The sequence below is a fragment of the Vigna umbellata genome, chromosome 4, assembly GCF_029865625.1.
Source record: "Vigna umbellata cultivar VRB3 chromosome 4, Vumbellata_1.0, whole genome shotgun sequence".
Lineage (NCBI taxonomy): Eukaryota > Viridiplantae > Streptophyta > Magnoliopsida > Fabales > Fabaceae > Vigna > Vigna umbellata.
In genome coordinates this window covers 27816186-27830265 of record NC_142168.1, presented here as the reverse complement: position 1 = coordinate 27830265, position 14080 = coordinate 27816186, and the positions used below count along the sequence as shown (strand labels likewise).

At 39.0% G+C, this 14080-nt stretch overlaps 1 protein-coding gene across 1 annotated transcript; it reads left to right on the top strand.

Annotated features, from left to right (window-relative positions):
* Window positions 1-558: 558 nt before the first annotated feature.
* LOC148199746 (uncharacterized) lies at window positions 559-13757 on the top strand. Its single transcript, XM_088112772.1, has 7 exons — window positions 559-629; window positions 8833-8911; window positions 9522-10398; window positions 10708-11112; window positions 11599-11804; window positions 12111-12435; window positions 13507-13757. The coding sequence occupies exons 1-7, from the start codon at window positions 559-561 to the stop codon at window positions 13755-13757; spliced, it is 2214 nt and encodes a 737-aa protein (XP_087968898.1).
* Window positions 13758-14080: the final 323 nt, after the last annotated feature.

The following is a 14080-nucleotide window of genomic DNA, read 5'->3' as shown; positions in this document are numbered from 1 at the left end:
CTTCCATCTTAGTTCTTCTCCAACGACATTCTCCAGATGCAACCTGCAAGAAATAGAAATGAGGGAACCAGAAAGAGGAATCAGAAACAGGAACCAGAAAGAGGGCACCAGAAACAGGGAAACAAAAAGGCATCAGACCACCAAAAAACCACCAGAAAACCAGGACGCCGCCGCGATATTTCCCCCAATCTCCCTCTCTCCTTCGCACCGAACCACTGCGACTCCACCAATCTCTCTCTCTCTCTCTCTCCTTCGCACCACAGAGCACCGCCGTCATCAACCCTAAATCACCAATAAGCAAAAAACAGGGCGTCACTTCCTCCAACGTGAGCAACGGCGGCTCCGATGACTGGCCTCGGCGAAGAAGTGGCGCGAAGAAGCAACGACGTTTCTCTCTCAAGGAGTTCGCTTCTGGGGTAGAGTTGAGTGAGGCTATGGCTTCGGAGATGTTGGGGATGGAGGAGGGGTCTTTACGGGCGGAAGCCGAGCTAGATCTGTAGATCTGAGATATTTCACCGCTACCGGCCATCGCTTACTCTTCAGATCTGTAGATCTGAGATGGTGGTGGCTCCGGCGGCAACGAGCAGGCAGCTCAAGGAGCGATTGTGGCGTAGAGAAAAATGGGAGAGGTATGTTGGGTTTTCATGGCTTGAAAGAGCATTTGGGGAGAAGTTTCGGATGTCCAAGCCCAAAGATTATATGCTTCGGTCAAAACGAGGCCGAAGTAGCTTTTGACACCGGGTCCAAGAGGGACCGATGCCGTAGAAGCGTGCTCAATGCGTGAGTTGCAGGTGTGACAAAGGCTTTATGCCTCGGTTCTGTACGCAACCGAGGTATATCAACTGGTAGGTGGGTTTTAGGCACCGGTTTTTTCAGCAACCGAGGTCGTAGCATTTTTCTGTTTCAGTCATGTATGCACCCGAGGTCTATAAGGTCCTCTTAATTTCACTTTTGCCACCGCGTTTTGATAGACAGCGGTTTTCACATGAAATGATGTATATTGTGCGATTTTAAAACCAAATATTGTAGTAGTGAAAGGTTATTTTAGTTCAAATATATTGCTTTTGCCTTGAGAAAGCATTAGACATACTCATTTCTAACCATTTTGAATAATCGATACCTTTATTGAAATTTATGACAACATATTAGGTGAGCCTTGACTTGTTTGATGAGCCTTGTGAAAAAGACTTTAAGGGCTTAGTCGTTTGACAAATAAAACACTTATTGTGTAAAAATATTTTATTAAAAATTTAGAGATCTCAAGGTAGTTGGGTCATTAGACGAGTCAAGACTCATTATACAAAATTATTAAACTTTTGCTCTAATACTTGGTCATTGGGAGAGTCAATTCCCTTAGTAAAAATGATTTATGAAAAATCCAAACTAGCAGATAAAATTGAACAAGTATGTCTTGTACTTTTCATAACTCCTATTGCTTTCTCATTGGGCAAACTTATATGCTTGTTGAGTGAGGGAGGAATGTTTTATATAATAAGTAATGCTTTGAATTTTGAGATGAAATGTGTGAATGTGTAGTTGAGTAAAGTTAAAATTTATCGATAATCTACTTAGAAATATGTGAAGTTGAGTAAAATTAGGATTTGTATCATAATTTATTGATAGTTATTATATATATGATTAATATAGTTATTTTTAATGAAGAAATGTTATCTTATGTGATGATATGATATGTATTAAATGGAGATTCCTGATAATATTATTTTGATTTTATCATGAGAAAGATATCTCGAGAGTCAATGCAGTCTTAAATATGGAATTCATAATGAAAAAAAAATAGTGTCAGAACTCATTAAAAAAACCCAAGTTAGTAGAAGTCAGGTGTAGGAGAAAGAGTTCAGATTTTCAGAAAGTGGAAGACAGGTGTGCAACACTGAATGACCGATCGATTTTAGTGACAGAAGTATTTAAGGCAAAATTTCAAACTTCGTGCCACTTTTCTGCATGCACCCTTCATCTTCAACCTTCTGAATCTCCTCCTTCTCTCTACCATCTCCACCTTCTCTCTAAGGATTCTCATCATTTTCTTCTTCCGATCATCACTCAGACACCGTTTGAACTCTCCCAGCATCAAGGGCTTTCGTTTAAATTGATCAAGTTGTGGTTTCAAGCCGGTGAGTTACTTCCTCCTTAGAACGTTCGTTTTCTTTCAAATGAAAACCCAGATTTCTGGTTGCATGAGTGGATCATCTTATTTTGAGTATTTTTGGTCTTCTGTTTGGTTTAGTTTCTTAAAGCGTGACTATAGAACGCTAAAGTCTTTGGTAGTGGTGAGCTATATCTTGTATCGTTGAGAGTTCGGCTACGTTAGAGGTAAGGAAATCTTATAATTTAATTAAGAATCTCGTTTGATGATTGTTTACTTACTGGACTGATGTTTTGTTTGATGATTTGGTTGATGTTGAAATATTGCATGTTTGTTTGGAAGTGTTGATGATTGATAAATGAAATGGGTAGGAATATAGTCTGAGAATCATTCTGTAATAATCTGCAAAATTATGTAAACTGTAACCGAGAGTCATTAGTGACTGTTTGGTTTTCCTTTTTTGTTTTCGGTCTTAACTGGATTCTCCTTCTAAAGGGACTTTCAGTTAATGACCGTTCGCTCTCTTGGTAGGTCAACACACTAAATAATTAGTTATGTTTAGTTTTCTATTTCTACTTAGTTATCATCTTAGTCAGAATATTCAAATGAGTTAAGTAATCAACATTATAGTCGTTTTCAGTATGTGAATAGATGTTAGGTTGTTTCCGTGGTCGGCCTTGTATATTTATATTTGCTAGAGCGTTCGGTCTCTACAGTACTAGGTCATAGACCTGGTTCTTGGTCTAAGTAGTACTCGGTCATAGACCAAGTACTCTATCTTATAATATTCTTTAATATAATTGCATTAGGTATTAAGAGTGTTCGGTTAAACTCCAAAACGTCCAGTCCAAGTTAATAGTGTTCGGAAAAAACTTTTAGGGTTCGGTTTAAGTTCTCAGGTTCCATCAAAAGTTATTATAATTTTCGGTTAAGTCTAAAATCATATGTATTCTTTAGTATTTGTTACCTTCTTAGGTTTTCTGTCCAGTGAAATATTGTTTTGTAGTAACTGTCGAGTTACAAGTAAACGTCCAAATATTATTAAGAGTGTTTGGCTGGTTATGAACCTTATCTCGCATGGACCGTTCGGTCCTGTTTTGTGTACAAGTGGAAGATCGCTCGGTTTTACACTAAGTGTTTTGTTAGATTAGTTTTAAAGATGGTCTTTCGTTCGGTCTTGTTTCACAGATGGGTTATGTCTTTCTTAAATTCAATTTGAATGTGTTAATGTTAAAGTATGATGATAATGGAAATGTGATATGAATGGAATGGTATGGATGTAAAAAAGAATTCCAAGGAGGAATATCTCATGAATGGTATTGGAATGGTAAAGTATGAATGTGGACAAAGTTTAGCTGACGTTTATCCTAATATTTCGTGATTACTCGTTCTCACGTAGAGAAGGGTAATTCATGTGTGGGAATGGCAAGAGGTCCTAGACCATAAGGTGAATTTGGGCGGAACGGACTAACCTCGGGTGGCAGCTGTTGAGGATATCTCAGTTATTACATCACCCAGGTGCAAAAACGTCGTAGCTACACAAAATTCATACAGTCCTTACAGTCAGAGTAAAGTGGTCGCTCATTGCATGCTTTGACGTATGATTTTGGTTGGAAGTGTATGATTTGATGATTGCATGATTAACTATTTGATTGTATATCAAATTTATGTGAAATACATGTTTTATAGAATTAATTAAATTACATAAGCTTACCCTGTACTTTTCCTGTCTGGTCTGTTTTGTCCGTTCGGTCGTATTGTCCTGTTGCAATGATCATCATGTGGATGTGAGCAGAAGGAGAAGAGTTGCTGGAAGAAGCTCTGGTAGAAGTGGAAGTGAAGGTCGAATCTTAGAACCGTTCGGTTAGTATTGCTGCTTCTATTGTGTAGAACCCTTCGATATATGTGATTTTGGAAGTCGTTCGGTCTAGGCAGTAGAATTGTAAAGTTTAAATTCTGTAGTATTGTGGTTAGGCTGTTCGGCCAGAACTGTACTTCTTAACCTCAGAACTGAACTGTAATATTGTTAATATGTAAATATTCTAGATATGGTTTTATGTTGTATTTTTGGGATGTTACAAATAGTATCTCATATTTATAAGAATTTTTATGTGAGTGAATAGTCATATATGACAAGTGCAAAATATATGAGTATAATTAATTCAAGAATCTTTCAGAAAGATAATATATTGCCAGCAGTGATTGCATTTTAATTTTAATGATATTGTGTAGGTGTTAAATGTGATGTGAAAATATTTAATGTTCTACAATGGTTATTTTATAAATGGTTATGTTTTTATAAAAAATATTTGCACTTATCCTATTTTATTATATCATAGTTTCATCTATTATGATTGTATGTTAAGTAAGAGTAGAAAATATTACAAGTAGAAGTACTTAACATTAAGAGATTGAAAAATTGCAAATATTGTAAATATTAATATGTATGTAGAAGGTAGTATACGCACTTTTTCGTACTCTTAACAATGTAAAACATCTTACATTCTCATTCAATCCTTATATCATATCAATAATATAACCTTTGCGATAATTATGGTGAAAATAACACATTTGTGAATCAACAATATGAACATATTTCACACGGTGATATCATAATTTCTTTTTTCTCGAGTTTTTGGAATGCAGCAAAAGAGAACACAAGTCCCTCAAACAGTATTTACAAAAGAACTTCGAATGAAAAGTATAAGATTTGAAAAAATCACCTAAAAAATCAATTCTTTGAAAAGTTTTGTTGTCTAGTGATTGCGGTGGCATGAGGTGACTATCATTTTGACCTTTTTGCATGCTTAGGATGAAACTACGATCCATTGCACAAGATTTGAAAGAACAACCTAGAAAGTTGAAATCAAGAATACCCGGCCTTAAATTTTACACGTCATTCACATCTACATGTGGAGATGAAAAATGTAGATTTGAGAGGAAAAGTAGGAAGAAATAGTTGAGATATATAGATGCATGGAAGAGAAGAGATTATAGGACACGAGTCTAGGTTTTGAAAATTGACAATGTTTGATGATGGGTATCGATCATGAATAAGAAAAAAGTGAATCTATGATGGGGTGTTGTGGGGCTTGTGTCCCCTTTTTTGGCCTTATGGTTCCATGTTTGCTTTATGACAAATTGCTTTCATGCTTTTGATAGTGCTTGGAAAAGCCTGAGATGGCATACCATACCTCACTCTCTAACATTAACATAGGACCATAAGTCACATGATACCTTTCGCCCCTAGAAAATATGTTTTCTTGCTTTTCCACAACTTCTTTCACAAAAGTTTTTTAGATTTTATTTTAGGCTATCGTAGCAAAACTATACTTTTAAGAAAAATCACTTTTTTTGTTTTTCTTGTTTTGGTTTATGAATTCTCAAGTTCTTTGTTTTCTTTCTTCATTTTTACATTATAATAAATAATACTTGCAAATTGATTAAAGCTTACGGAAAATAGAAGTATAAAATCTAATGGAGGAAATACTTAATTTATAAGACTTCTTTCTTAGTCCTTTTGCCCACTATAGTTACAATTTAAAGTTTTTTTCTCATAAATGTACCATTTATTTAAAACAAAGTTAGCGTCTCATCCTATCAGTAAATGCGTATTTTAACTAGAACAAGGAAATTGATGTGAGCACAAATTAAAAAAAAAAAAGAAGTGTGATGATTTGACATTATACATTGTGGTTTTAAGACTAGTTCTTTTAAAATCAGTTAACATTTCTAATAGTTTGTTTCTTATATACCTTACATGATTAAAGTATATAAATTTTATACATATTTTACATTAGATATGGATTGTTTTAGTTGTTAAATATAATAATTAATAGTTTCTTTGTGTGTCCTGAACTAAAGCGTTGAAATGGAAATAGTATTTGTTACTCTTTCGCTTCCTTTTTTTTAATATATTTTTTAAGCTTATTTACCTGAATATGAAATATAGTAAAAAACTTTTTTTTAACAAAATAATTATATACTTTTTAGGATATTTTCAATAAAAGTAACTAAGTTAATTACTTTATATATTGAAAAATAATAACTTTTAATTCCCTTATATTACATTATAATCAAATAAATTGTACTTAATATTGCTTCAGTATACGAAAGTATAAAGAATGTTAAATGTAAGACCCTATAAAATTAGCAATGATAATTCTTTGTTAAACCAGATTTATGAAGTATAATCAAATGCTTATCCTATTAAATCCCATTTCAAATCTGCTGAAATATATACTGTTATGGTGTGCACTAATACAGTGCCACATCGCGCTCTGAAGCACGCACCACTGCACACATTCAGTGCATTAAAAACGCACCAATCTGTGCATGCACACACGCCAAGTGTCACGGGAGAGAATTCCAAATCAGAGTTTGATGTGCAGGTGGCAGACTGGGAGACGCTCTCCTGTTTGACGTGGAATCCACCCAAAATTCTGAGTTTTGAGAAACTCTCTCACTCATACGCACACTTCGTCTTCCTCAGAAAACCACACCTTTCATCTTCTCCAAACTTCTCTCTACGAACCTTCATCTTCCTTCTACCATTACTCACTTCATTCAACTCCAATCAGTTTTCTGAAACCATAGAAACGTTCACGGGGCAGTAAGCTTCGAATTGATCCGAACCTCTTTAGATCCTGTAACTGGTAAGTTCCAAACCATAATCTAATTCTAGAAGTTCTAGGAACACTGTTTCAGTTGCATGCAAAGAATAAAATCTGAGTTTCTGAGTCTCTTTGGTTAAATCTAGTTGAGGAGCGTAAGAAAGAGCTGATTGGGTAGAAATTCATAGTTGGACAGAATCAAGTTACACTGTTAAAAGTTTACTGCTAGACCAGGTAAGGGAAGCTTATATGTTTAATTTATACTGTTTGATTTATGATCTGAGATTCATATAAGAAAAACATGATGTTTGAGTATTTAGAACATTTACTGATATCTGATATGTATTCTGGTTTGGATGGATCTGTCATGAACTGATACGGCTTATATGAATTTTATTTGATGATGAATTTGATTTAAATGCATGATTGAGTTGATTATGGATAAATGGAGAATGGTTATTGTGTGGTTGGAATGATTTAAATGTTGAAATTTGCATGATGATGGTGTCTGAAGGGAATTAAATCTGGAAATGAAAGTATAAAGTTGAAAAATGGAAATCTGGAAAAATTTCTACTAAGTGTGAAAACTCTGAATTTCTGATCATTCTCTGTTGCTAAATGACGCTCGTCACTGTACGGTCTTAGACCGTTCGGTTTTTGGTTAACATGACTTAGATTGGAATTCATTCATTTGGAATGAATTCTGCTCGAGAACGAGCGTCCCCCAATTGAGTGAATGAGCGTTCGTTTCTGCTCAGTATAGATAAATATTTAAAACTTTATAAATAAGTGACGTTCGGCCTTAAGTCGAGCGTACGTTCTCATTGACGTTCGGCCTCATGTTGAGCGTTCGTCCTTATTGTCGTTCGTCCTTATTGTCGTTCGACCTTATATTGTACGTTCGTTCTACAGAGTGTTCGGTCTTATACTGAAGTGCTCGTTCTAAGTTGAGCTCGGTTTATACCAAGCGTTCGTTCTGATTGTGCTCGGTCATTGACCCAGCGTTCGTTCAAGGAGGGTTCGGTTACTTTTTATATAACTGAACGCTCGTCCTTACCATTGAATTCTGAGCGAACGTAATTGACGTTCGTCCAAATTGTTAATGAACGTTCGTTCTTTGACTGGCAGTGTTGTTTTTTTTGAAATCAATTATATTGATTGTTTATCTAAACATTTTCTTACGGGTTTTATCCTTTGGATTCTACCTGGATTCTTTACCTTCAAAATATTTCTAAGTATCATCCATATCTTTTAAAGATCAGTATTTTCAAATTATGAAGTGTTGAAATGTATTAAGTGGATAAATGGTTCGTTTCTTTTGTTCAGAAACGAGGATGTAGGAGTACTGTAACGATAGTCTCTATTGATTAAGTGATGAACGTTAATGAATTTAAGAGAGTGGAAAACAGAATGAAAATGTGAATATGAGAACCGTTTAATATGGTCGAACGATGTTGTGAACGAATTATTGGAAATGGATTTTAACGAGCGTTCCAAGGAGGAACGTCTCAGATATGATTGATTATTGAGTTTTGTAAAGTATGACTGTGGGCATGCTAATGCTGGCTTGGTCCATCCTGATATTCCGTGATGCTCATCTTCACGTAGAAGGGAGTAGTCATATGTGGGAATGGCAGGAGGTCTTTCGTATCCCTCACTTAGCAGGGGCGAAGGATTAACCTCGAGTGGCAGCTGTTGAGGGTATCCCAGTTACTACATCACTCGGGTGCAAGGACGCCTGTAGCTACACGGTTCATACAGTCCGGACGGTCTGTCTTTTATATACGTATCTATATGATTGTTAACTGATGAGCTTGTATGTTGTATGCGTGGACTGAAATGTAAATGTATGTGATGATGGTATAAATTAAATATCATAAGCTTACCCTTGCATTTTCCATTGTGTTGTCTACTGTCCATGTATAATCCGTCTTGTAAAAATGCAATGATCATCCGTTGTGGATGTGAGCAGATGGTGGTGCATCCCTTGAGCAAATACTGGAAGAAGAAAATTTGGAGGATGTCAACCTTGTGGACGTTGAAGTAAAATCGGAGCAGTAGGGATTAGTTCTGTAGTAGCAGCATTAGTTAATTTTTCTGTGCTGTATTTGGCAGTCTGTATATAATTCTGCAGATTTGTTCCTGTAGATCTGTTTTGTATTTTGCTGAAATTCTGAACACTGTAAACTCTGCTGTAATTTACTGTACTGTACTGTTTATTTATATTACGTGCTGTTTTCTTTTGGGAGCAGCTGTTATTTATGAAAAGACTGTTTACTGTTACTGTTAATTGTGATAAAATTCTGAATTACAGTGATTACTGTATTTTGGGATGTTACATTAGTGGTATCAGAGCAGTTTTGTTCTATTAAAGGACACTGTAGGGTTATGAGTGCACTGTGTTTTTGCTGTGTGCTTATTGCATGTTTAATGAGTTATTATTGTTTTAACTCTTGGACATAACTAATGCTCGTTTGTTTTTCTCTGCATCCAGAGAACAAATGGCACCTAGACTTCCTCCTCCTCCTCAACCGAATGAGTCCGAAACGTCCAGCAACACTAGATTGTTGGAAACCGTGGTGGAGAGACTGCATCAACAGAATACCACGTTACTGGAGCAAAACGCCACCCTGATGCAGCAAAACCAAGCTGCTATGCAAGGTTTGGAGGCCTCGCGTGTCAATTCTGAAAACACGCAAAGGCAGTTGATGGAAATCTTGGCTGCAACTAGAGGTGCGCCTGGAGCATCTTCTTCAAACGCTGCTCAACCAAATGCTGAATGGAGTTTGGAAAGTTTCCTTCAGCATCACCCTGCCAAGTTCAGTGGCAAATGTCTTCCTGATGAGGCAGATCATTGGCTGAGGGACATTGAGAAGATTTATAATGCAAAGAGGTGTCCTGACGACAACAGATTGGCGTTTACTGAGTACTTGTTGACTGGTGAGGCCAACCACTGGTGGACGAGTGTGAGGGCTATCCTGGCCGACACTCATGCTCCTATCACCTGGGAGGTTTTTAGAAACAAATTTTATGAAGAATATTTCCCAGACAGCGTTCGCTATGCCAAGGAAGTAGAATTTCTTCAGCTGGTGCAAGGGGGAAAATCTGTATCCGAGTACACAAATTCTTTCAAACAGTTGTTGAGGTTTAATACGATGGCCACTAGTGAAGAGTGGCAGTGTAGGAAATTTGAGAATGGATTAAGAAGCGACCTGAAGGTGTTGATATCAAGTTTATGCATTCGGTCATTTCCTGCAATGGTGGAAAGAGCCAAAGTATTGGAGAAGAATATGGCAGAAGTGGAACGACAAAAGAAGCAGACACAGGTGACTAGAGGGTCGATTGTATCCAGGGGTACTGCCAACACGAGAAGTACTCCTTACGCTCGCCCAGGTCAGTCAAATGCAAGTGGATCACGAGCATTAATCACTGCCGGACAGCCAGGAAACGTCACTTGTTTCCAGTGTGGAGGGCCACACTATCGTTCATCTTGCCCTCAACTCACGGGAGGAAAATTCTGCACGAAATGTAGAAGAAGTGGGCACTTGGAGAATGAGTGCAACATGGGTGGACGAGCTGTGTTGAGGCCACCAAATGCTGGCAGAAATCAGGCTAGAGGAGGACGAGCCCAAGCAGCTGGACGCGTATATGCGATTACTGGTGCAGAGGCAGCCAATTCAGGTACACTCATCATCAGTACCTGCCTTGTGTTTGGTACCTCTTGTTGTGTGCTGTTTGATTCGGGGGCAACACACTCCTTCATATCGAAGGCGTGCGTTGATAAGTTGGGAATAGCTGTGAGCGAGATGAATTTTGATTTGGTGGTGTCAACACCGGCTGCGGGGGAAGTTAGGACGTCTACCATGTGTGTTAGATGCCCTATTGAGGTAGAAGGACGTAGGTACAAGGTGAATCTTATCTGTTTGCCTCTCAAAGATTTAGAAATAATTTTGGGAATGGATTGGCTCAATACCAATCGCATTCTCATAGATTGTGGCAAGAAGGAGTTAGTATTTCCTGAAGAAGATGAGGAATGCTTGGGAGTGACACTCGGTCAGTTAAAGGAAGACATTATGGAAGGCGCGGCTTGTTTTCTCATCATGACACATGAGGACCAAGAGCTGGGAAATTTGAAACAAAAACGAACGTCTGTTGTGGAGGAGTTTCTGGACGTTTTTCCAGATGAGATACCAGGGTTGCCTCCTGTTAGAGAAGTTGAATTCACCATAGACTTGGTGACCACGGCAGCCCCTATATCAGTCCAACCATACCGTATGGCGCCTGCAGAGTTGGTTGAACTCAAGAAGCAAATTGAAGAACTCATGGAGAAGCAGTTTATCAGACCGAGTGTGTCACCATGGGGAGCGCCTGTGCTCTTGGTGAAAAAGAAGGATGGTAGCTCTCGTCTGTGTATAGATTATAGACAATTGAACAAGCTGACCATCAAGAACAAGTACCCCTTGCCAAGGATTGATGATTTGTTGGATCAACTGCATGGGGCAACAGTGTTTTCTAAGATTGATTTGCGTTCAGGATATCACCAGATCAGGGTGAAGGAGGACGACATCCAGAAGACAGCGTTCCGATCACGTTATGGGCATTATGAGTACGTGGTAATGCCATTTGGAGTGACGAACGCTCCAGCCATCTTCATGGATTACATGAACCGGATATTCAGACCCTATTTGGATAAATTTGTAGTTGTGTTCATAGATGATATTCTCATCTACTCCAAAACCAATGCCGAACATGAAGAACACATGAGAACAGTACTAACCGTGTTGAGGGAGAAAGAGTTGTACGCAAAGCTGTCCAAGTGTGAATTTTGGTTAAAGGAGGTGCAGTTTTTGGGGCATGTGATATCGTCTGAAGGTATTTCAGTGGATCCCTCTAAAGTGAGAGCAGTGCTAGATTGGAAGAGCCCGCGTTCAGTCACGGAAGTGAGGAGTTTTGTGGGACTGGCAGGTTATTACAGACGTTTCATAGAGGGGTTTGCCAAGATAGTGGCTCCTCTTACTAGATTGACTAGAAAGGACCAACCATTCGCTTGGACTGATCTATGTGAGGAACGTTTCCAGGAGCTGAAGGTGAAACTAACGAGCGCGCCAGTTTTGATTATTCCAGACACGTCCAAGCCATATGAAGTGTACTGTGACGCTTCTCACCAGGGTCTGGGCTGTGTGCTCATGCAGGAGAGACGTCCAGTAGCGTACGCGTCTCGCCAATTAAAGATTCATGAGCAAAATTACCCCACACACGACCTAGAGTTGGCAGCGGTCGTGTTTGCATTGAAGATTTGGAGGCACTACCTATACGGATCCACGTTCCAAGTCTTCAGTGATCACAAGAGCCTCAAATATTTATTTGATCAGAAGGAGTTGAACATGAGGCAGAGGCGTTGGCTAGAATTTTTGAAAGACTATGAGTTTGAGCTGCTCTATCATCCTGGGAAGGCAAATGTGGTGGCAGACGCTCTAAGCAGGAAGGCGATACATGTCTCATTGATGATGGTGAAGGAGCTGGATTTGGTGGAGAGCTTCAGAGATCTAAGGTTGCAGTTCGAATTAGAACCGAACAGCATCAAGTGCTGCAACCTTAGAATATCAAGCAATGTGTTTGATCGTATATGGATGAAGCAACGTGAGGATGAGGAGCTGGGGAAGATCTTTGGCGCACTCGGTACAGAAAAAGCCAAAGAGTTTAATGCTGGAACGGATGGTATGTTACGTTACATGGGCAGAACGTGCATTCCTAATGATGGTGAACTGAAACGGATTATATTGGAGGAAGCACACCATAGTCGTCTTAGCATACACCCCGGTATGACTAAGATGTATCAAGATCTTAGGAAATCGTTTTGGTGGCCTGGAATGAAAAGTGATATAGCACGTTTTGTAGCTTCCTGCCTGACATGTCAACGTGCTAAGGCCGAACACCAACGACCAGGTGGTTTGCTTCAGCCACTGGAAATTCCTGAATGGAAGTGGGATAGCATTTCCATGGACTTCGTGACTCATCTACCACGAACGGTTAGGAATCATGACTCAATATGGGTGATCGTGGATAGATTGACGAAGAGCGCACACTTCTTGGCCGTGAATCTGAAGATGTCAATGTCTAATTTGGCCAAGTTGTATATAAATGAGATCGTTCGTCTGCATGGAGTGCCCTCAAGCATCATTTCTGACCGAGACACGAGATTCACATCTCGGTTTTGGCAATCCCTGCAAGGCGAGTTGGGGAGCAAATTGCAGATGAGTTCAGCATATCATCCGCAAACGGACGGCCAGTCCGAACGCACCATCCAGACGCTAGAAGATTTATTGAGGACGTGTGTCCTAGACCATTTGGGCGCATGGGATGAGATTTTGCCTCTGGTGGAGTTCACGTACAACAATAGTTTCCAGTCTAGCATTGGAATGGCACCGTTTGAAGCTCTCTATGGGAGGAAGTGCAGAACGCCACTTTGCTGGTTTCAAGAGGGAGAGAACGTGCTAACTGGACCTGAACTCATCCAGCAAACAACCGAGAAGGTTAAGTTGATTCAAGACAGGTTGAAAACGTCTTTGAGCAGACAGAAATCCTATGCTGATAGGAGGAGAAGACCACTGGAATTCGCTGCAGGTGATCATGTATTTCTGAGACTAAATCCAATCACTGGAGTAGGAAGAGTTGTGCGTCCAAAGAAACTGTCTCCCAAGTTCATAGGGCCGTATCAAATATTGAAGAAGGTTGGACCAGTAGCCTATGAACTCGCATTGCCTCCTCAACTATCAAATCTGCATCCAGTCTTCCATGTGTCTCAGCTTAGGAGGTATATAGCTAATCCTTCCCATGTCTTGGAACTGGAAAACATTCAACTGCATCCAGACCGAACGTTGGAGCTACAACCAATCCGCATTGAAGATGAACGCACCAAGCTGCATAAAGGAAAGGATATTCGTTTGGTGAAGGTAGTGTGGGATGCTAACACTGGAGATTCAACGTGGGAAGTGGAGAGTGCAATGAAGGATTTATATCCGCACTTATTTTGCTTATAATTTCTGAATTTTCGAGGACGAAAATTTTTGTAGTTAGGGAGAATGTAAGACCCTATAAAATTAGCAATGATAATTCTTTGTTAAACCAGATTTATGAAGTATAATCAAATGCTTATCCTATTAAATCCCATTTCAAATCTGCTGAAATATATACTGTTATGGTGTGCACTAATACAGTGCCACATCGCGCTCTGAAGCACGCACCACTGCACACATTCAGTGCATTAAAAACGCACCAATCTGTGCATGCACACACGCCAAGTGTCACGGGAGAGAATTCCAAATCAGAGTTTGATGTGCAGGTGGCAGACTGGGAGACGCTC

Coding starts and splice junctions, on each gene's coding strand:
- LOC148199746 (XM_088112772.1), top strand. CDS start 559: ATGGTGGTGGCTCCGGCGGCAACGAGCAGGCAGCTCAAGGAGCGATTG. Junction 8,912..9,521: donor TGAACACTGTAAACTCTGCT/GTAATTTACTGT, acceptor AGTTTCCTTCAG/CATCACCCTGCCAAGTTCAG. Junction 11,805..12,110: donor AACGTTTCCAGGAGCTGAAG/GTGAAACTAACG, acceptor AACATGAGGCAG/AGGCGTTGGCTAGAATTTTT.